We start from the raw sequence: 22799 nt of genomic DNA on the forward strand, positions 1-22799 counted from the left end.
TTATTCTTATTGTTCGTTGCCATTGAGTTGACTTTGACTCGTGGTGACCCCATGTGTGCAAAGTAGAACTACTCCATAGCGTTTTCAAGCAGTGTCCTTTTGAAAGCAGATCGCCACACCTGTCTCCTGAGATGCCTCTGGTGGGTTTGAACTGCAAACGTTTCAGCCAGTAGTCAAGCGCTTAACCATTTGTGCCATCCAGGGACTCCTTACCATTTCTTTAAGTTGATGTGTTCCTATTTTTTGTTAAAAATTTCAAACCAAGATCTTTTTAGCCTGTCATAAAGATTATGGTCTAGAGGAGGATAGAGAAACCTCTTGTCTTTGAAATGAAAAAGATAGAATGTGATTTCTTAATCCTGATTTTGCCATTCCAGTTATTTTAGGAGGCATTGCAAAATTCTTAACCTATTGAAAATCCAGTATCATTCTAGTAAACAAAATGCTCTCCACTCTGACTATTAGCAGTTATTATGAGAGCCAGACAACAGAACCATGGTGTGACTAAACCTGTTGATGCCATCGTCCGGATCCCTGCAGTACACTCTTATAAGTGTTACATTATTAGTAGCCAGGTCTCTCTAGAATATCTGGGGATAGTAGAATCCAAGGTAGAGCTGTGTAATTAAAGTTAGTGAGGTTCCACGTGGAAGTCATTTTTGTTTTTCCCCATCTTGTCAAATCCAAGTTTCCAAAAATTATTTTCCCTAAGACTATCATTATAGGTTTTGAACACTTTGATGATTAGTTTGATTTGTGTCTGGATTTAAGTATCTCAGACTAAGTACTAAAGATATAATTTAAGACTATACAATTGCTGTAGTACTTTTTAACATACCTTATCGGCTCTTCATGCCCTTTTCTACTGTTGATTCACAAACATCCTTAATGTTATTTAAAGCTGTTTTTATTGTTGGCTTAGAAGCATTCTTTATACACTTTGTTCTAATCATTATATTTGATGACTTTTAAAAATCATTATTCTTTTTGCTAATTTCATCAGTTTAAAAAATCTGGTACATTAAAACAGTGATAGAAAGCATTTATTCCAGGCAACATTAGTGTTGGGATTAATTATTTTTTAAAGAACAAATAAGTTGTATGATTCTGAATACATAGCAGGTGCTCAGTCAACCTTTGAATAAATGAATATTTTGGAATAATACACGGGCCACATATAATAAGAGTTAAACTTACAGAAAAATGCTACCTGGATAAAAACCATGCGGAAGAGCTTGAAATAATCCATTTTATTTAGTGTCATTTCTTAATGAGCTTCCAATAAGTGAATGATTGCAGTGAGATGTAGAATAATGGAGGCTTCCTTTGTTTAACAAAACAAATCGATGTTACTAAGGAACCACCCTGAAATGGACTCTATCTGTATCTATACTCAGCTTTCCCAGTAGAACGTCAATTATTTTTGCTTTCAAGAGAGGAAAGTAGTTTAAGAAATGTGCAAAATGTAGAGGGTCACTGGCTTCCTGCATTTCTATTACTGTATCCCATCCCCACCCGTCACACATGCCTTGGAGAGGGTTTCCTAAAGGAGATGGCTTCAGTGCATTTTATTAAGTGGACCACCTCTTATAAATGAAAAATAATGTTAAATACAGACATAAAACTTAATTCGGCAAGAGTTATGGGCATACATACACTTAGCATTGCCTACACTAGCATTAATTAAATTCCAGCGACTCATAAGATGGTATCGAGAATGGGTGCTTTCCTTATGGATAATAGAGCAGCTATTCAGCTTTTCACCAGCCAGACTTAGGGAGCCACTAGGGACATCCAAAGGTTCACAGACCTTGGGACAGACTTCAGAAGTGATTATCACAACTGCCCCCCCCCCGTACCACACAAGTGGAACTGAGTGGGTCACATGGTGGTGGTGTTGTTGTTATGTGCCATCAAGTGGATTCTGACTCATAGTGACCCTGTGTACAACACAATGAAACACTTTCTGGTCCCATACCATCCTCATAATCATGCTTAAGTCCATTGTTGCAGCCACTGTGTCAATCCTTCTCATTGAAGATCTTTCTCTTTTTCACTGACCCTCTAGTTTACCAAGCAATGATGTCCTTCTCCAGGGACTGGTCCCTCCTGATAACATGTCCAAAGTAAGTGAGACGCAGTCTCGCTATCCTTGCTTCCAAGGAGCATTCTTCCAAGGAATACCACTTCCAAGGCAGATTTGTTCATTCTTCTGGCAGTCCATGGTATATTCAATGTTCTTCGCCAAGACCATAATTCAAAGGCATTGATTCTTCTTCCATAAAAAATTGTGTCACCTTTTTGTGACCCTACATTAAATGGTTTGAATTTACCGTGGGAATATAACTTTGGAAGTTTTAATGTGGAATTAATGGTATAATTTACAGTTGCAACCCTCCCTTATTTGAAATCTGAAGGTAATACCACTCTTCCATCTTCTTAATTCTGTCTGTGAAGGGAGAGGCCCTAGCAGTTTGAATTTTCTGTAGATGATCTAACTGCCAAACATGGATGTGGATTTGGCATAGGCCCATTGGACAGGAAAAGTATATGTATCAGGACTGAATTCCACTCCAATCCAGCATTTTCGAGGATGTCTCTGCCTATTGTTCCATTCTCATTAGGAGCCACTCTATACCTCGCTTACACTGTAGCCATCCTGGTCTTTTCTTCCACCGTAGGACCTTTGTACGTTTTGTTCTCCTGTCCTGGAACCTTTTGTTCTCAGCTCTTCTGATAAATGCAGCCTGGCTCTCACCCACATCACTCTCCTCACTATCTTAAAAGGAACATGGGACACCCTCTTGTCAAAATTACCAGAGACATCTTAACTGCTGAATCCATTAAGCCATGTTCAGAGCTTATTTTCCAGTTGCCTATACTCCATTCTTCTTTTCCAGCTCTATTCTTTGGCTTCTGTAAAAGCTTATGTTCCTCATTCTTTGACTCCTCAGACCTTTTTTTTTTTTTTTTTTGTCTCCTTCTTCTGTCCATTCTCTAAGTACTGGTTTTCCTCTGGGTTCAGCTCATTATTGATTCTTCTTATCTCTTGGGTGACTTTCTTCATGTTCAGGGTCCAGTTTCTCTTTTATGGCCATGGCCCCCACCTTTGGAGCTCTAGCCTACACTTCTCCCCAGAGGTTTCCACTCCTATATTCAACTTTCTACTGGCTAACTTCACTTAGGTGGCCCATCCAACCAACCAGCCACCAGCTAGTTGCTGTCTCTCATGGACCCTAATCCGTGGCAACCACATGTGTGTCAGAACAGAACTGTGCTCTATAGGCTTTTCAGTGGCTGATTTTTCTGAAGTAGATCATGAAGCCTTCCTTCCAAGATGCCTCTGAGTGAACTCAAGCCTCCAGCCTTTCTGTTAGCCATAACCATCAAAACCCCTTATGGACAGGAAGAAACTTAGTTTTCTCTTCAGCTTCTTTTCCTCTGGTATTCCATATCTCATTTAGTGATATTTCCATTCATTTATCTCTCAAGCCAGAAACCTGAAGTCATCCTAGACTCCCTTATGAACACATACAATCAAGAACTGATTTTACCTCATATTTCTTTCTACTTCCCACTTTTATCATCACATCTCCCTCTTAGACTAAAAGAGAAAAGTGAATGTCACTTTAGCGTATCTGCATTTGTGTAGCTAGATTTGCACGTTATGAAACAAGGTTCTTCCTTTGACAACTGGTGTTTTGATGGCTATTCTTTAGGATTTGTAAATTTGTTCTGTTTTAAAAAAGAGTTATCTTAGAACAGTTTGCTTAAAAACAAACTTGCCAAAACAACCAAAAGAATACATGACAATACATTACAGGTTTAAACACACTCATCAGGTCATAGGTAGGGAAATGTGGAAATGATGTTTCTTATACTGACTCTCTAATTTTCATATAATGTTTCAGTATACTCTTTCCTTGCAATTATTACATTGAAATAATTTAGTAGTTTCATGACTGAGATCTAAAGTTGTGCTCGCATTGAATAGGCAGAGTTTCTCTGGGAATGAAGAGAAATGACTGTGTTTATTGAGTTTTTGTTAAAGAACTTGCATCACATCCAACCTCTTAGGGCTCAGAGAAAGCAAATGCCAATGAGAATTTATGGAAACAGGTTTATTAATTTGGCTTATGTGAACATTTTCCCCCAACTTGAGTCTAAGAAAACATGTTTAGGGAGCTATAGCGCTTTTACTGTTGCGTGGGAGTCTCACTAATCAAGACTGGCATCTTATTCCTGACAGTGAATAAGCAACAATATTGTAGAAAATAATGAAAAAATAAAAAAGTAAAACATCTGAACATTTTACCCACCATTTTGAAATGATTTCTAAGATTAAAAATTAGCCTTTATGGCCTGGGATTAGATAGAAATTATCTTTATTATGTGAGTGTATTAGAAACAGTGCTCATAGACAAACCAATGTCGTGTTCTAACAAAAGAGTAAAAACATCTGTCTATTGCTCTACTAGTATATGAGACTCTTCTTGAATCTGATGATTAAATCCTTTACAAAGTGTTGATTAATTAAAAAAGACAATAGCTCCAAAATGAGAAGTATTCTCTGGAGATGATCAGGGACCTATAAACCTAATAATTTGGTTTTATTTGTTAAACATGTTTAAATGTGATCCTTTTTTTAATACAGTGATAATTTGGAAATTTAAACATAGAATGTTATGAAATAGAAAAGAATAATACTTGGACCTCATAGAATATAAGTCCAAGCTTTAATTTAGGGGGGCAGGCAGAATCATCACAATGTGCTATTTATCCTGATAAATTTAAACTTTTGTTGTCATGGTTGTTGCTGTAAGCTGCTCTACAGAAGCTTTTGAGGGAGTTAGTACTTCAGCCTCTTCGCCTCATCGAGAAGCGAGGAAGTTCAGCCTTGAAATAACTGAAAATCCTTGTAGCCTGTATTATTTTCCTAGGCTGCTGTAAAAAAGTACCATAAAGTGGGTGGCTTCAAGAAACTGAAATTTTTTGCTCAAAAGTTCTGGAGGCTAGAAGTACAAATCAACATGTCAGCTGGGTCATGTTCCTTCTGAAATTTTGGGGGAAGATCCTTTCTTGTCTCTCCCAGCTTCTGGTAGCCCTAGGGGTTCCTTGGCTAACCACTGCATCATAACTTCAGCTCTACCTCTGTTGTCACATGGCCATCTTTCCTCAATGTGTCACTTTGCCTTTCTTCCTTCTTATATAAGGTCAGTAGTCACACTGGAAACCCTGGTGGTGTAGTGGTTAAGAGCTACGGCTGCAAACCAAAAGGGCGGTGGTCTGAATCCACCAGGCGCTTGTTGAACCCTGTAGGGCAGTTCTACTCTAGTATGACCTCATGTTAACTGATAACATCTTCAAAGACCCAAACAAGGTCACATTCGCAGGTACAGAGGTTAGGACTTCAACATATCTTTTGGGGGGATACAGTTCAATTCATAACATACTGTATAATAATTTCCCAGATATACCCATGGCTACTGGAGTCTATTTAATCATTTAATAAGCTAAAATTAACAAGAACACACCTGAACTGACAAACTATATAGATAAGCGCAATGGATTGGCTCTTACTTCGTCACCAAAAAAAAATCTTAATGTATTTATCAACAAGGAAGATCTATAAGTAACATGTTAACTTCTTCTTCAACTATCAGTATTACTTTCTGTTTACTTTAACAGCCCCACCCTCACCGTACCAACCCACCAAAATGTTCTTGAGGGGAATACAGATGTGGGGATGTAGAGCCCTGGCAAAGAGGCTGTGGGAGGGAAGAACGCGGAAGGAGATTTGGAATCTTCAATCCACTGACACATCATTTCCATTTTCCCTTCTCCCTGGCCTTTCAGAGCCTCAGGGTACCATGGCCACTGAAAAAACAGTACGATTGCTCACTGAGTCCAGATACTTATTTTTCCCCCATGGCAGAACTAAAGAAATATAAGGGTCCTGAAAGTTATCTAAACATATTTTAAATATAACTCATGTTGTCTGTCGTCATCAGCAGACAAACTTATTCTTTGTTCACATGTGCTGTGGCTGTTTTTTTAGCTCATTTAGGGGCTTGTGATAATTTTGGATTTTGTCCCTTGTGAGATGACAACCTATGATCATTTCTTTTTTACTGGTTGCAAGTTTTAAGGCATTTTGGCATACATTTTGTAATCACATTGGAGGTGAAAGCAAGAAATAAGTTCTATAGGGCAGGTGGATTTTTCCCTAGACTAGGTAAAAAAAAATTATCTCCCAAAGGCTTATCTTTCTAGGAGGAAAGTCTTGATTTAAGAGAAAGCTATTCTTACAACCTTAGTTTTGTCTTCATCAATAAACAGCGGCTCAATCAAAACTGGAGTGTTAGACTGTGGCGAAAACTAGTGAATGACTGTGTATAGAGTACTGTACAAGAACCATGCCTATGCATTTCGAGAAGGAATAATTTCCCATTTAAGATTTGTTAGGAACTATTAGAGGTTTTACAACTCTGCTGACGATAATCCTGTTTGGAACATGGTCTGCTTACATAAAAGTAATTTTTAATTTGAAAGCTCTCATTAGTTTAAAAAGCTAGTCAAATGATAAGCTTTGAGCTGAGTCACAGTCTAATTTACCATCACAAGGCACACAGTTTCTCTCTATATTTTACTTAGTAGTTTAATCCTATCTCAGAAGTGCCGTGAGGAAAAATACACACAAATATCTGGTATTTTTGAGCATGTGTGTTGTGGCAAATTTAAATTTGTTCTAATTGTGCATCTGTGTGTAAACAGCTGAAGATTTATAGTTGTTTCTTAAGGATGAGGAAATGGACCACTATGGACTAATTAAAAATAAGAACTCTCCGGAAAAGCAGGAGCTGACTTGTTAAATGCCAGGGCACTGAGAGGCAATATTCTCTACTCTCAATTGGGTAATTTATATCTTTGTCACTTGAAGAGCTGATATATACTTGAGTCAATGAATCATTCCACCAATATCCCATAACTAAAACAAATTATGTTTCCTTTTCAGAGGCAGGGTTTTAGTCAATTGAATAATAAATCATTCGGCCTTTTCCTGAATAATAGAATAGGGAGGCTTTTAAAGACAGAAGCACAACTAAAAGAGGCCCCAGAGAAGAGAGCCTACCTTGTTTTAAAAGAATGCCAGAATGGCCCAGATTTCTTTGATTATACTTTTCAGTGTTGGAAATGATATTATGTGGCTGTTTTTTAATATTTTCAGTTTGTCACTGAGAAGTTGTCTTACTGCTCAGAAGTCAGGAATGAATTAACTTTGTGATTACGCCCAGTAGTCTTGGTCAGTGCCTACTGATGGTTCTACAGTGACCAGGTGTATGAGGAAATGTTTCTCTTTCTTTTTTTTTTAATAATCTTGCTTTGTTTTTTTGATTTCCCTGTCTGGGTTGACTTCTGATTGCTCTGCCCAGTGTTCTAGTCTTGGGTTGATACCTGATATTGATTTTCTAACCAAAGAACTCCCTTTAGTATTTCTTGTAGTTTTGGTTTGGTTTTTATGAATTCCCTAAACTTCTGTTTATCTGGAAATGTCCTAGTTTCACCTTCAAATTTAAGAGACAGTTTTGCTGGATATATGATTCTTGGTTGGCAATTTTTTTCCTTCAATTTTTTAAATATGTCATCCCATTGCCTTCTTGCCTGCATGTTTCTGACAAGTAGTCTGAGCTTATTCTTATTGGCCCTCCTTTGTAGGTGACTTTTTGTTTATCCCTAGCTGCTCTTCAAATTCTCTCTTTATCTTTGGTTTTGGCAAGTTTGATTATAATATGTCTTGGTGACATCTTTTAACATCTACCTTATGTGGAGTTCGATGAGCATCTTGGATAGGTATCTTCTTACCTTTCACAATATCAGGGAAGTTTTCTGCCAACAAATCTTCAACAATTCTCTCTATATTTTTTGTTATCCCTCCCTGTTCTGGTATTCCAATCACTCGTAGGTTATTTCTCTTGATAGAGCCCCACATGATTCTTAAGGCTTCTTCATTTTTTTCAATTCTTTTATCTGATTTTTTTTTCTCAAATATATTAGTGCCAAGTGATTTATTTTCAAGTTCAGGAATTCTGGCTTCTGCTTGCTCAATTCTGCTCCTCTGACTTTCTATCGAGTTGTCTACTTCTGTAATTTTATTGTTAATCTTCTGAATTTTTGATTGCTGTCTGTCTATGGATTTTTCCAGCTTATTAAATTTTTCTATTATGTTCCTGAATAATCTTTCTAATTTCTTCAGTTGCTTTATCCGTATGTTCCTTGGCTTGTTCTGCATATTGCCTCATTTCCTTCCTGATGTCTTGAAGGGTTCTGTATAGTATACATTTGTATTCTGGCTCTGGTAACTCCAGGAATGCACTTTCATCTAGAAGATCCCTGGATTCTTTGTTTTGAGAGCCTGCTGAGGTGATCATGGTCTGTTTCTTTATGTGACTTGATATTGACTATTGTCTCTGAGACATGTATAAGTTATTGTATTAGTTTATGCTTGCTTACTGTGTCATAGCTTCTTGCTTTGTTTTGTTTTGATATGCCCACAAGGTTTGCTTGCGTGAGCTAGCTTGATTATTTTCACCTTTGGAGCTCTGTGGTCCTATCCCCAGATAGCTAGAGCTGTTTTCAGGTATATCAGTTTAGGAGTCCAGTCAGTTTTCTTGTATGGATTCAGCTCAAGTTTCCAGGTAGCTGATCATCAAATGTGTGGTACAGGCTCTGTCCTACAGTCTTAGAGGGGCAGGGATGATTGGTGTACGTACCGGTATCTAATTACAGCAGGGGTCATGCTCTGAACAAGGCGGGGGGCTGAGAACCGACCCTCAAGTATCTCTGAGGAAAGCACGTCCCTGTTCCCTAGAGCATGCAGGTGGATGGGTTCTGCAGATGGACCACGGGCACCCAAAGTTTTTGGTTGTAAGGACTGGGAGGTACCAGTTATCCTTAGACCCTTGTCACAGGTGGCTGGGTGACCTGAGTGGAGCTACCAGTCCTTAGGTCCCTGCTGTGGGTAGGTGAGGACATTGTTTAATAGGCAAAACAATGTCAAACATCAAATACCCATCTCTCCACCGCATAGCTGAAATGGTTGGAGTCTGCCAACAAGGGCCTGTTCTCCTGAAATAGGCCCACACAGGTCCATGCAGAAGGGAAAGCTGCTCAAGGTCCATGGACCAGTTATGCCTGGACAGGAGCCACTTCTGTCCTGAGCTCCCCCAGTTAGTGGAGTTGACAAATTATATTTTTCCCCAATTGCAAATGTTTTCCTTCTCCAAGGCCAGGAGGGCGGCTCTAGGTGCTCAACAAGACCTATCTCAGGCCCAGGGAATTCAGCCACTGAATCCAGCTTGGGGGTGGAGGGCCATGGTAAAATATACGCAACTACTTAGCTTTTGCCGAGAGCGCCATTCTTCTCAGGTTCGGGAGGTGTGAGTAGGCTGTGTGGCTGGCTGCTTCTCCCTGAGGAAACTGTGGCCAAATGCTAGTACCAGCCCGCCACTGCCACTCCGGGAATGGTTCCTGAGGGATCCCCGCGATTCAGGTCCAGTAACTCCTCTCCACTTCTGAACGGTCTCTTCCTCCCCCTGCCCCTCAGTTCATTTTCTAAGCTTCCCTTTGAAGCTCAGGGCTCCCAGCTGGTCACAAATATACTCGTTTCACTTGTTTTTTTCAGGTCTTTGTTGTAAAGAGGACTCACCGGAAGTGTCTATTCCTCCATCTTGGCTCCGCCTGCTTCTATTTCTTAAAAAAAGAATAACCTTACAAGCACTTACAGTTTACAAGGTGCATTCACATACATTTTCTTTTTTGAATCTCACAATAACTCTATTATATATACCAGACCCAAAACCAAACCCACTGCTGTCAAGTCAATCCTGACTCATAGTGATCCTATGGAGCTCTGGTGGTGCAGTGGTTAAGAGCTCAGCTGCTAACCAAAAGGTCAGCAGTTCAAATCCACCTGCTGCTCCTTGGAAACCCTATGGGGCATTCTCCTTGGTCCTATAGGTTAGTTATGAGTTGGAATCAACTCTATGGCAATGAAAAAAAAAACACTGCCATCGAGTAGATTCTAACTCATAGTGGCCCTATAGGACTGAGTAGAACTACACATAGGGTTTCCAAGGTTGTAATCTTTATAGAATCAGACTTCCACATTTTTCTCCCATAGAGTGGCTGGTGCATTTGAACTGCTGACCTTTTGGTTAGCAGTTGAGAACTTAACCACTTGTGCCACCAGACTTATTTAATGCTTATCTTCAAATCAGAAATTCAGATTCAGAGAGGTTAAGTGACTTACACAGGGTCATATAGCTAGTAAACTGACTAATCACAAATTGACACTAGTTTTTTTTGTCCTAAGGACGGTCCTGCCTCTTTGGTATGCTTATAAAATGGTGTACTATAAACATGCAGTAAGGTGCTTTTGGGAAATTTCTTCCTGGAGAAATATATTAATTGATGATGTAGCTGGGAGCACTATTAACTGGAGTCTATGTCTGAACGGGTTCCTGTGTGGGGCAAATAGTTTGTACTCAACTACTAACTGAAAGGTTGACAGTTCAAACCTACCGAGTGGAACCATGAAAGAAAGGCCTGGTGATCTGCTTCTGTAAAAATTATAGCCAAGAAAACTCTCTGGAACAGTTCTACTCTGTAACACATGGGACCTCCATGAGTCAGAATTGACTTGACAGCAACAGGTTTTTTTTTTTTTATGGTCTGAACAGAAGAAAGCATAAAGAAATATCCAGTTTTAAGCATCATCAGTCAGATGTTCAATGTAAATGATTTGGGATTGATAGACACAGTGGACAGTCCAGGACTAAGATGAAATCCATCATCTTATGCGTATTCAGAGGACTGGGCCTATATTTAAGGATGATAGGTGAGAAGGCCTTGACTCATCCAAGAAGGGCAGTCACAAGAAACAAATAATTAACCTATTTCGCATACACTAATCTGAATAGATGATGTTTGATGTTCTGTTGGCCAGCGCTGGGTAAAATGGGCTGAAAAGACTGGGACGCTGTGTGACTAAGCGCCAAGGACCTTCCAGAAATGGGTCAAGGGGTTATTTTCAAGGTGCATGGAAGAGGTGTGAAGCCAGAGCAAGATAGGTAGGAAAAGAATCCTTCCTGCAGAATCTAGGAGCCTTTCCAGGGTGGAATGCTGATCAAAATGGGAGAAAAAAACCTGAGGGTTTGCATAAAGATAGTACAGTATTTTATTTAACAAAACAACAAATACTTATATACCATGTATTAGGGGCCAGATGGTATTCTGTTATCAACATCAAACTTCTTTTTTTGAACTTTAGCTTCGTGAAATTTTCGTTAAAATTTGCTGGAATTTTCTATAATCTTTGCTTAAATTCAGTGAAATATTTATTAAAAAGGTACCAGCTCATTTGTCATAATACTCTGTGAAATCTTGTGGAAAAAGGCTTTGAAATTTAAATTAAATTAGAAGAATCTTCAAAGTCAGAGAGAGCATCCATGTTTCTGTTTGGTTCTAAGCCGTGGCTGCTAATAGCACTATGTTGATGCAGGTGTGAATTCCCATAACATTCATTTGTGGGAACCTGATGGGAAATCTTAGTCAAATGAGACTCATTTGGCTATTGTTAGCGCTCAACCTGTCTTTCAAGATACCTCTAGTTATTTTTCAAAATAGTCTAAGGAAAAAAAGTGATTTTTAGTTAAGCTGTTTTGTAAACACTTTGGAATATAAAATATGTTAAGGTAAAGCCGTTTATTTGAACACATGTTTTATGTAAGATCTTTTTAAACTTGAAAAGTATAAATGAAGAAACCTTTTAAAGAAATCTAGCCTTATTTCTTTTGCATACCTGTAGGTACTCGAGCCAGGTTGTTAATGCATCAGTAGGCAGAGGTTCTTAAGAAATCTGATTTAATGAACAAATAAAGAGCTATCGGTAGTTAACATCGCTACTACTTTTATTTTAAAGGGCACACAGGCATTTGAGAAATCAGTTTTTACTAAACTTTATGGTATCAATTTTCTTGGCAATTTCTCTTTCGTTAGACAGCGAGAAGGTAAATTTTAGGCCAGTCTCTGTCCAAATAATCACAATAGAAAAGAGTCTGAGGGGTTTGTAGAGTGTTACTGAATGTGTCCATTTTCTAAAGGAAATTGATTCACTGTTTTCAAATTACTTTACAGGACCCTGCAAACCAGAAATGTGGTGGAAGAAAGAAAACTGTGTCTTTCAGCAGCATGCCTTCAGAAAAAAAGATTAGCAGCGCAAGTGACTGTATCAGTTTCATGCAAGCTGGCTGCGAACTGAAGAAAGTCCGGCCAAATTCTCGCATTTACAACCGATTTTTTACTCTGGACACAGACCTCCAAGCTCTCCGCTGGGAACCTTCCAAGAAAGACCTTGAGAAAGCTAAGCTTGATATTGCTGCCATAAAAGAGATCAGACTTGGAAAGAACACAGAAACATTTAGAAACAATGGCCTTGCTGACCAGATTTGTGAGGACTGTGCCTTTTCCATACTTCATGGGGAAAACTACGAGTCTCTGGACCTCGTAGCCAATTCGGCTGATGTAGCAAATATCTGGGTGTCAGGATTACGCTACCTGGTTTCTAGAAGTAAGCAACCCCTTGATTTTATGGAGGACAACCAGAACACGCCAAGGTTCATGTGGCTGAAAACAGTGTTTGAAGCAGCAGATATCGATGGCAATGGGATTATTTTGGAAGACACCTCTGTAGAGTTAATAAAACAACTCAACCCTACCCTGAAGGAATCCAAGATCAGGTTAAAGTTTAAAGAAATCCAGAAGAGCAAAGAGAAACTAACTACCCGAGTGACGGAAGAGGAATTTTGTGAAGCTTTCTGTGAACTCTGCACCAGGCCAGAAGTATATTTCTTACTTGTACAGATATCCAAAAACAAAGAATATTTGGATGCCAATGATCTCATGCTCTTTTTAGAAGCTGAGCAAGGAGTCACCCACATCACGGAGGATATGTGCTTAGACATTATTCGGAGATATGAACTTTCTGAAGAGGGGCGTCAAAAAGGATTTCTTGCCATTGATGGCTTTACTCAGTATTTGTTGTCACCAGAATGTGACATTTTTGATCCTGAGCAAAAGAAGGTTGCCCAAGATATGACTCAGCCATTATCTCACTACTATATCAATGCCTCTCACAATACCTACCTGATCGAAGACCAATTCAGGGGGCCAGCAGATATTAATGGGTATGTTAGAGCTTTGAAAATGGGCTGTCGAAGCATTGAACTCGATGTAAGTGATGGTCCAGACAACGAACCAATCCTTTGTAATCGAAATAATGTGACAACACACCTTTCCTTTCAAAGTGTTATAGAGGTAATAAACAAATTCGCTTTTGTTGCTTCTGAATACCCACTCATTCTCTGCTTGGGGAATCACTGCTCCCTACCACAGCAGAAGGTAATGGTTCAACAGATGAAAAAGATCTTTGGCAATAAACTCTACACAGAAGCACCTTTGCCATCTGAATCCTACCTCCCTTCACCAGAAAAACTAAAAAGAAAGATCATTGTAAAAGGAAAGAAATTGCCTTCTGATTCCAATGTTTTAGAGGGGGAAGTAACAGATGAAGATGAGGAAGCTGAAATGTCCCGAAGGATGTCAGTGGACTACAATGATGAGCAGAAACAAATATGGCTCTGTAGGGAGCTCTCTGATTTGGTATCCATTTGTAAATCTGTTCAGTACAGGGATTTTGAACTGTCTATGAAAAGCCAAAACTACTGGGAAATTTGCTCCTTCAGTGAAACAGAGGCCAGCCGAATTGCAAATGAATACCCAGAGGATTTTGTAAATTATAATAAGAAGTTCTTATCAAGAATCTATCCAAGTGCCATGAGAATCGATTCCAGTAACTTGAATCCACAGGACTTTTGGAATTGTGGCTGTCAGATTGTGGCAATGAATTTTCAGACTCCAGGTCCAATGATGGACCTTAACACTGGCTGGTTTCTTCAGAATGGTGGATGTGGTTATGTTCTAAGGCCTTCTATCATGCGAGATGAAGTTTCTTACTTTAGTGCAAATACAAAGGGCATTGTACCCGGGGTTTCTCCTCTAGCCCTTCATATCAAGATCATCAGTGGTCAGAATTTCCCAAAGCCCAAGGGAGCTTGTGCCAAAGGGGATGTCATAGATCCCTATGTTTGTATAGAGATTCATGGAATTCCTGCAGACTGTTCAGAACAAAGAACTAAAACTGTACAACAAAACAGTGATAATCCTATTTTTGATGAAACTTTTGAGTTTCAAGTTAACCTACCTGAGCTGGCCATGATCCGTTTTGTTGTTCTAGATGATGACTATATTGGGGATGAGTTTATAGGACAATATACAATACCATTTGAATGTCTGCAACCTGGATATCGACATGTACCCCTGCGTTCTTTTGTGAGCGACATCATGGAGCATGTAACACTTTTTGTACACATAGCAATAACTAATCGAAGTGGAGGAGGGAAGGCACAGAAGCGCAGCCTTTCAGTGAGAATGGGGAAGAAAGTTCGGGAATATACCATGCTCAGAAATATTGGCCTTAAAACCATAGACGACATCTTTAAGCTAGCAGTTCATCCCTTAAGAGAAGCCATAGATATGAGAGAAAATATGCAGGTAGGAAAAATCTCATATTTACCTCCTCTACTCCTACTTCTTTTTTTTTAACCCTTCTCTTACTAGTAAGCATTGTGTTTTATTTATAATCTGATCTCTCCTTCAAAAATGATCAGAATATTTGTGTAATTTCATGTACCACTGAACTAGGTTCAGTATTGCCTGTGATAAATAAGATATATTTTTAAGTTTTTAACTAAGATGCTATATTAAATTTGTCCTGAATTAAGCCCATTAATGGACTATCAACATAACAAAACAAAAATACTATAATCCATTAAATATCCCTAATATGTATGTAATAAAATTGATGTATAGGAATAGGGGAAACCCTGGTGGTGTAATGGTTAAGTGCTACAACTGCTAACCAAAAGGTCAGCAGTTCAAATCCACCAGGTGCTCCTTGGAAACTCTATGGGGCAGTTCTACTCTGTCTTATCAGGTTTCTATGAGTTGGAATCGATTCGACGGCAGTGGGTTTGGTTTGGTTTGGTATAGGAATAGGCATATGAAAAAAAATATGAAAAAGTAGAACATAAAATATTATACATGTATAATATGTAAACTATTATCTGCAAGCACACACACATACTTAAAAAAATTTTCTTTTTTTAAGTATAGTATACAAAATATTTACAGATATGAACATGGAAGAGAGTGTGAAACCATACTAAAAATGTAATGCCTATTAAATTAAGTTGCTTAAATGTATAACAATGATAATAAAGTACTCCCCCCCAAAAAAGCACAAAATTAAACAAAACTTAACACTTGAACTTGTTGAAAACTATTCAGTCTTCTCTTAGAAATGTGATTTAATTGAAAAAACATGAGTTATAGATTAAAATCTATCCCTGTGTGATCTCAAGCAAATTATTTCAGGTCTCTGGTATAATTGATTTTCTCCAAATAAGGTAAGAAAAAAAATAATACAGCAGAAAATTATTACAAGAATTAAATGAGAACATGTATAAATTGCTCAATTCTGAAATACAGAAATTCAGTATTAGTTTGCTTCCATTCATTACTACTTATAATCAAGAGATGGTTGCAAATTTTTTCAACTCTATTTATCTATATAAAGTATGTTTAATACAGTTATTCTAGACTAATGTTATTGAGAAACAATCAAGCAACAAATATTTACTAAGTACCTGCAATGTGCAAGAAAGTGCTGGATGGCAGAAGCAGTAGCAGTCTCTGTGTGAAAGCAAGATAGGAGAAAAACATTTGATTTAATTTACTTATTCCTTTAATTAATACAGTAATTACACCAAAAAATTCCCACTTTCAAAATAGAAAACAAGCTTGAAGAGGTTAAGTAATTTCCCAAATATTACAGTTAATAAATAGCAAAATTGGGTTTTAAATCCAGGGCTGCCTAATACCAAAACTCATGATCATTCATGGTTTTGAGTCACATGATGCAGAAACTCAAACTTACAACTTGGTGAAAACCTTTTTACATTTCTTCACACAGAAATTCTGGGGTAGGGTTAACAGCAATTTTAACTAGCTAAAATGGTGGTACATAAATCACATATAAACACCTAGATTGTAGGCATTTAACTTGAGGTGGGGTGGATTGCCTACTATGTCAAACAGACTCCAAATATCAGCATCTTTTACTTGACTTTTTCTTAATATAATTGTAGAACTACTGTAAATAGGTATATAATCTTAAGTATATAAGGTTAATTATAAATTGTTTATACATCTAGCTTTACATATTATAAATACCAAAAACCAAACCAAACCCTTTGCTGTAGAGTCGATTCCAACTCATAGCGACCCTATAGGACAGAGTAGAACTGCTCCATAGGGTTTCCAAGGAGGAGCTAGTGGGTTCAAATTGCTGACTTTTTGGTAAACAGCTGAACACTTAACCACTGCACCAACAGGGCTCCATATTATAATATAGATTTTGTGTATTTCTATATAATTCTGGAAATATATCTTCTAAATAATTTATATTTTGTATTTAAAATACATGTTAAGGAGAGTTCATTATGGATAAAGTTTTTTTTTTCAGGCAGAATGGGTAACTTAATTTGATATCCTTTCAACATAAAGTCTTTTAGGTTAAGGGTGATGTGGAACCTAATCAGTAGAAAAAAGGAACACCACCGCTGTCACTAAATTCATGAAACACATAATAGGTTAGGTACTGTTCACCACTAACAGAATGTAAAATAGTCCTAATTCTTATTTCAAGTGAGTTTTTTTTTTTTTTTAAAGACTCTAACACGGACAAATGTAACTATATGAAACACATTTTCAGTGTGTGTGTCTGTTGGTGCGTCTATCTGTCTGTCAGGTGCGTTTCTGATGGGATGACAAAGGAATACCATTGATGATAAGTCATATGAAGGGTGGTGAATAATAGCAGCCTGCTACCTTGAGGAGATGCACTCCAGTGTACAATCACCATAGTCCAAATCAAATAAGGAATTCACAGCCAGCCAATGCTAATTTGTGATGTCAGTGTTCTTTTGAAAAGCACTGTGTAGCCTTGTGCTATATCTGTGGCAGCTGCCAAAAATTGAGAAAGATAAAATGTAATAGCGATTTAGCTCTCTATGATATCTCTGTGCATATCACAGTATTTTTGGTTGGTTATAATCCAGTTTGCTTCAAATCGTTTACGTGCACACACACACACATATACACCCACACACCCACAGAAAAAAAAAAACCCAGTGCATACCCACACACCCACACATATATGTATGTGTATATATGCATATATAAATATATATATATGATTATACACTTGTGAAGTCTGGGGGTGATATGTCATGTGGCCAGAATTGTGATTCTATGTTTTCTTCCCCACAGAATGCGATAGTGTCTGTTAAGGAGCTGTGTGGACTCCCTCCAATTGCCAGTCTGAAGCAGTGCCTGTTGACCCTGTCTTCTCGGCTCATCACCAGTGACAATACTCCCTCAGTCTCGCTTGTGATGAAAGACAATTTTCCTTACTTGGAGCCTCTGGGGATGATTCCAGATGTGCAGAAAAAGATGCTAGCTGCTTATGACCTGGTAGGAAATTGTGATCCCATATTTCTTATTTATGTGTGTGGGAAATCACTAATGGCAGGGACCCTTTTGTGGAACCCCAATGTGTAACACAGGATGACCACCTTCGGAATATGAATTAGGGGTAACAGGGAAAACCTGGCCTACTCAGCTTCCCCAGAGTCCCTGTGGAGACCTCTGAGGCTATGCCTGAACCCAGAGCTCCACAGGTTATAAATGGAAAATCTCTGCTTTAGCAGTAGAATGAACTATTTATCAAGTCCTCGAAAGTCTACACAATTTCTCATCATTTCAATGACTTTAGCCTATAATATAGCCATTTAATTGTTTATCTATAGAAAGTAAATTTATGTCTCAATGCTGCCTTAACATAGTTGAGACAAAATATTTCCCTGGAATCTTGATTTCTAAGCTAATACTGTTATCTGATTTTTGTAAATATAGAATGGAATTTATGTAGTAGATGAATTTAAGAATAGCTGTATTTTTGCATCTTCTAATTCTATTTTTTTTTTTATAAACAAAACTAAGGGGAAGATGACAAACTAGAAAACATTTCTAGCATATGCCAGATAACGTGTAAATATCATTAAAGAAAAGGAACACTTAAAATCAGTAAGAAAAAAAATAAGCAAAGAATCTTACATTAATCAGGATCAAGTTCAGCTGCATGCAACAAAAAATGAAAACTAATCACTGCTTAAAAACACAAAGTTTTAATCTCTCACATAACAACCTGGAGATCAGACATCCAAGGCTAGTATGACACTTCTGAAAAATTTTTAAGAACCCAGGCTCCTTCGAGCATTCTACTCTACCTTCTTTACAGTGTGGCCCTTATCCTCATGGTCCAAAATAGCTACTGAAGCTCCAACCATAGCATCTGCATTCCAACTAGCAAAAACAAAGAGGAGAAGGAGGGCATTTCTCTGAAATAATATAGGTCACTTTTGTTTATATTCCATCTCCCTTGAGTTGACACATAACCACACTTAGCTGCAAAGGAGAATGGGAGATAACATTTCACGGGGCTATGTGTTCAGCTAAAAGTCACCTCTTCTGTCACTGAGAAAGGGGTGAGAATAGATATTAGGGGACAACCAACAATCTTTGCTACAGAGGTGAACAGGGAATTTGTGTGCTCTCACCATGCCTAAAACAAGGAAAATGTAAAAACATATTTTTTTATGGGTTTTGAATTAAAAAACAAAAACAAAACTAAAGAAATAGAGTGAGATACATTTTCCCCATCAACTTACTTGTTTCTTTCTTTTAAAAAATACTAGCTCTGATAAAGATTTTAAGGAAATGAGCACTCTTGTCCATCTATTCCTAGTGGGAAAATAAACTGATAACATTTGGGGAGAAAATTTTGGCAATATGACTTCAAATGTTTATCTCATTTGACCTGTATGTTTCCTTTCCAGGGATTCATCCTAAGCTAATAGAGATGATGTGCATAAACATTTATGTTAAAAAATGTTTAACAGTAGAAGGATTAGTTAAAATATAGGAATCCATAGTGGGAACTATTACGAAGCCATTGCAATCACGTGTAAGAAGAACACCTAATGATATGGAGAACTCCTCGTAATATGTTTTGTGAAAAGTTCTGGTTATGAAAAACATACACAATAGGATTTCAATTGTATTTATATTTACACATATAAAAATGCTAGCAGGATACTAAGTGATTAATTTTAGATTAAGAGAGTGATTTTATTTCTTTTTATGCTTTTCTATACTTGTTCTGTATTCGCCAAACTCTTTAAAATGAACTCAATTTTATAATTGAATGAAAATAAATGAAAAATAAAATAGTGTTTTGTCACTAAAAACCAGCTAGAAGTCAATTGGTATAAAAATTGTTAAAACAAACAAACAAAACCACAGAGCATATTCTACTTATGAATTATTGTACCTCTTATAACTGTACTTCATGGTTGTCAGGGCGAAAGGTTCACCTATTACTGTATCTCATTTTTCATGAAATCAATTTTTTTCCTCATAAAAGTAGGAACCGAAGCTATTCAGTGAGTAGGTATAATTACCTTCTAAGAGGTGAAATTTGGGTACTAGTTGCCATGGAGACAGACAGTGGAAATCACCTATTCCCCCACTCCCCTTTTAAGCTAAGAAAGAAAAATCATTCAGGGAGAGTGGAGCCTGGTCCCCTGGTCCCCTGTAACAGGCAGCAAAGCACGTGGGCTCTTGCTGGGCAATTTCCACTTCACATTCCAAATGTCTGATGGTGCTTTCCTTTTTTAATTTTATCTGCTGGATCCAAATCTGAACATCGTTTTTTTCTTATTTGTATTTTTAAAGTGGAACTTGTAATTGCAGATATAGCATAGTTTTCCAAAACTTAAAATAAAAGGCTACAGTGGAAAGCAGAAATCCTTATAACAATGTCATCATCTTTTATAGTTCTCGTGGAACAGATTATTCTTTTTGGTAGGAAATCCAGTGTAAAAAGAACCCTGGACCAAATGGTAAATTCGACAGACTAGAAGTGATCTTGAACACTAAAAATGTCTCTGTTAGGTATTTCTTTTCTGGGGTGGGGTGGCATGGGGTGGGGACAGATACATGAAAAGATGATATTGGCCTCAAAAGTAAAAAACACCATTTTTACTTTTTAGGATTTTCATTGTGTTGATTGGAATCTTTATTGCTCCTGTGTTGTTATTTGTTTTAAAGAGGCCTGTTAAGATACACTGCAGATCCAGAGTGGTTATTTAAAAACAGAAGTCAGATCATGTCACTTTCCTGATTAAAATTCTTTAGTGGCTTCCCATTAAAATAAAATTGTAACTCCTTACTGTGGCCTATGGGGCCGCTTACGATCTGGCCCCGCCTATCTTCCTCTCCAGCCTTACCTGTCTCTCCAGCATTACCTGTCTCTCCTGCCTCACCTGTATCTCCTACCTCACCTGCCTCTCCAGCCTCAACCCGGACTCTCCTTCAGCCACATAGGCTTTCTTTCTTTCTTCAAATTAGCCCAAGTTTGTTTCCATCTCCAGGTCACTGAATTTACTGTTCCTTTTTTTTTGCCTGGAATGTTCTGCATGGATAGTTCCTTCTTATCAGTTAATTCTTAGCTCAAATGTCCTTCCCTACCCACTGCCTCTACCTGTCACTTTATCACACAGTCAGGTTTTATTTCCATTATCCCACTTAGCAGATCATTCAGAAGTGGTTGCAGCAGTACATCAACAGGGAATTGCCAGAAATTCAAGCCAGATTCAGAAGAGGACATGGAACCAAGGATATCATTGCTGATGTCAGATTGATCCTGGCTGAAAGCAGAGAATACCAGAAGGATGTTTACCTGTGTTTTATCAACTATGCAAAGGCATTAGACTGTGTGGATCATAACAAATTATGGATAACATTGTGAAGAATGGAAATTCCAGAACACTTAATTGTGCTCACGAAGAACCTGTACTTAGACCAAGAGGCAGTTGCTCAGACAGAACAAGGGGATGCTGTGTGGTTTAAAGTCAGGAAAGGTGTGTGCCAGGGTTGTTTCCTTTTACCACACTTATTCAATCTGTATGCTGAGCAAATAATGCGAGAAGCTGGACTATACGACGAAGAATGGGGCATCAGGATTGGAGGAAGACTCACTAACGACCTTTCATATTCAGATGACACAACCCTGCTTGCTGAAAGTGAAGAGGACTGGAAGCTTTACTGATGAAGATCAAAGACTACAGCCTTCAGTACAGATTACACTGCAACATAAAGAAAACAAAAATCCTCACAACTGGACCGATAAGCAACATCATGATAAAAGGAGAAAAGATTGAAGTTGTCAAGAATATTGCTTTACTTGTATCCACAGTCAATGCCCATGGAAGCAGCAGTCAAGAAAGCAAATGATGCATTGCATTGGGCAGATCTGCTGCACAAGATCTCTTTAAAGTATTAAAAAGCAAAAGTGTCCGTTGAAGGACTAAGGTGCACCTGACCGAAGCCATGGTGTTCTCAATAGTCTCATATTGGACATTGAATAAGGAAGATAGAAGAATTGATGCCTTTGAATTATGGTGTTGGTGAAGAATATTGAATATATCATGGACTGCCAGAAGAGTGAACAAATCTGTCTTGGAAGAAGTACAGCCAGAATGCTCATTAGAAACAAGGATGGCAAGACTTCGTCTCACATACTTTGGACATGTTATCAGGAAGGACCAGACCCTGGAGAAGGACATCATGCTTGGTAAAGTAGAGGGTCAATGAAAAAGAGGAAGACCCTCGAAGAGATGGATTGACGCAGTGGCTGCAACAATGACCTCAAGGATAACAATGATTGTGAGGATGGCACAGAATCAGGCAGTGCTTTGTTCTGTTGTGGGTAGGGTCATTTTGAGTCAGAATTGACTTGATGGTATCTAACAACACAACACTTAGCCGTATTCTAAAATATTTGGCTTGACCTTTTGTTTAATTTGTGTCCTTCTCCTTTACCCCTAGTTTGAATGCATGCTCCATGAGGGCAGGGATGCTGTCTCTTGCTTACTACCATTATCTCCAGCACCTAGAATAGTGCTGGCACAGAGTATGTTGCCAGTAAATGTTATTTGGATAAATAAAAGCATTAGCTTCTATTGTCGGTGAAGATAATGGTTGTTCCCATTTTGCAGCTGAATGTGTTTCGCGGTAATCTTTAAGTCCTCTTTGCTTTATCTCCCTGATGCCACCCTAGCCAAATTGTCACGTCTTATACATACAGTTAAAAACCTACAGACTATTAATAAATGCTTATTTGGATGAACAAGATAGGAAACCATATCCAGAGTTCATTGCCTGGTTGGGAGATGGTGGGAATTCTGAAATGAGTGGTTGGATGTTCAACTTAGACCCAAGTCACTTAAATATTTGCATTTCTCAAAAATGGTAATGAACTGCTTAGATGCCATCTAAGAAGAAGTTATAACTACTCAAAAGATACTAAATATGTTTAGAATGAAAAACAACCTGGAATCATTTCTGAACAGATGCAAATGTTTGGCTTATTTCATTATCAAAGAAATAAATCAGGCAGCTAGGTGGTTTATATTTACTGAAAGCTAGCCTGAGTGCAT

General features: G+C 38.0%; 1 protein-coding gene across 6 annotated transcripts in view; it reads left to right on the forward strand.

Annotated features, from left to right (window-relative positions):
- The window catches only part of PLCL1 (phospholipase C like 1 (inactive)), a 499112-nt gene that overhangs the window by 390585 nt on the left and 85728 nt on the right, over positions 1-22799 (forward strand). For all 6 annotated transcript variants that reach the window (XM_049888889.1, XM_049888888.1, XM_049888887.1 and 3 more), the window contains exons 2-3: positions 12196-14670; positions 17509-17712. In XM_049888889.1, the coding sequence (XP_049744846.1) occupies positions 12250-14670; positions 17509-17712 (2625 nt within the window). In that variant the 5' untranslated portion in view covers positions 12196-12249. The remainder of the gene's footprint in view (positions 1-12195; positions 14671-17508; positions 17713-22799) is intronic.

The sequence above is a fragment of the Elephas maximus genome, chromosome 6 (assembly GCF_024166365.1).
Source record: "Elephas maximus indicus isolate mEleMax1 chromosome 6, mEleMax1 primary haplotype, whole genome shotgun sequence".
Lineage (NCBI taxonomy): Eukaryota > Metazoa > Chordata > Mammalia > Proboscidea > Elephantidae > Elephas > Elephas maximus.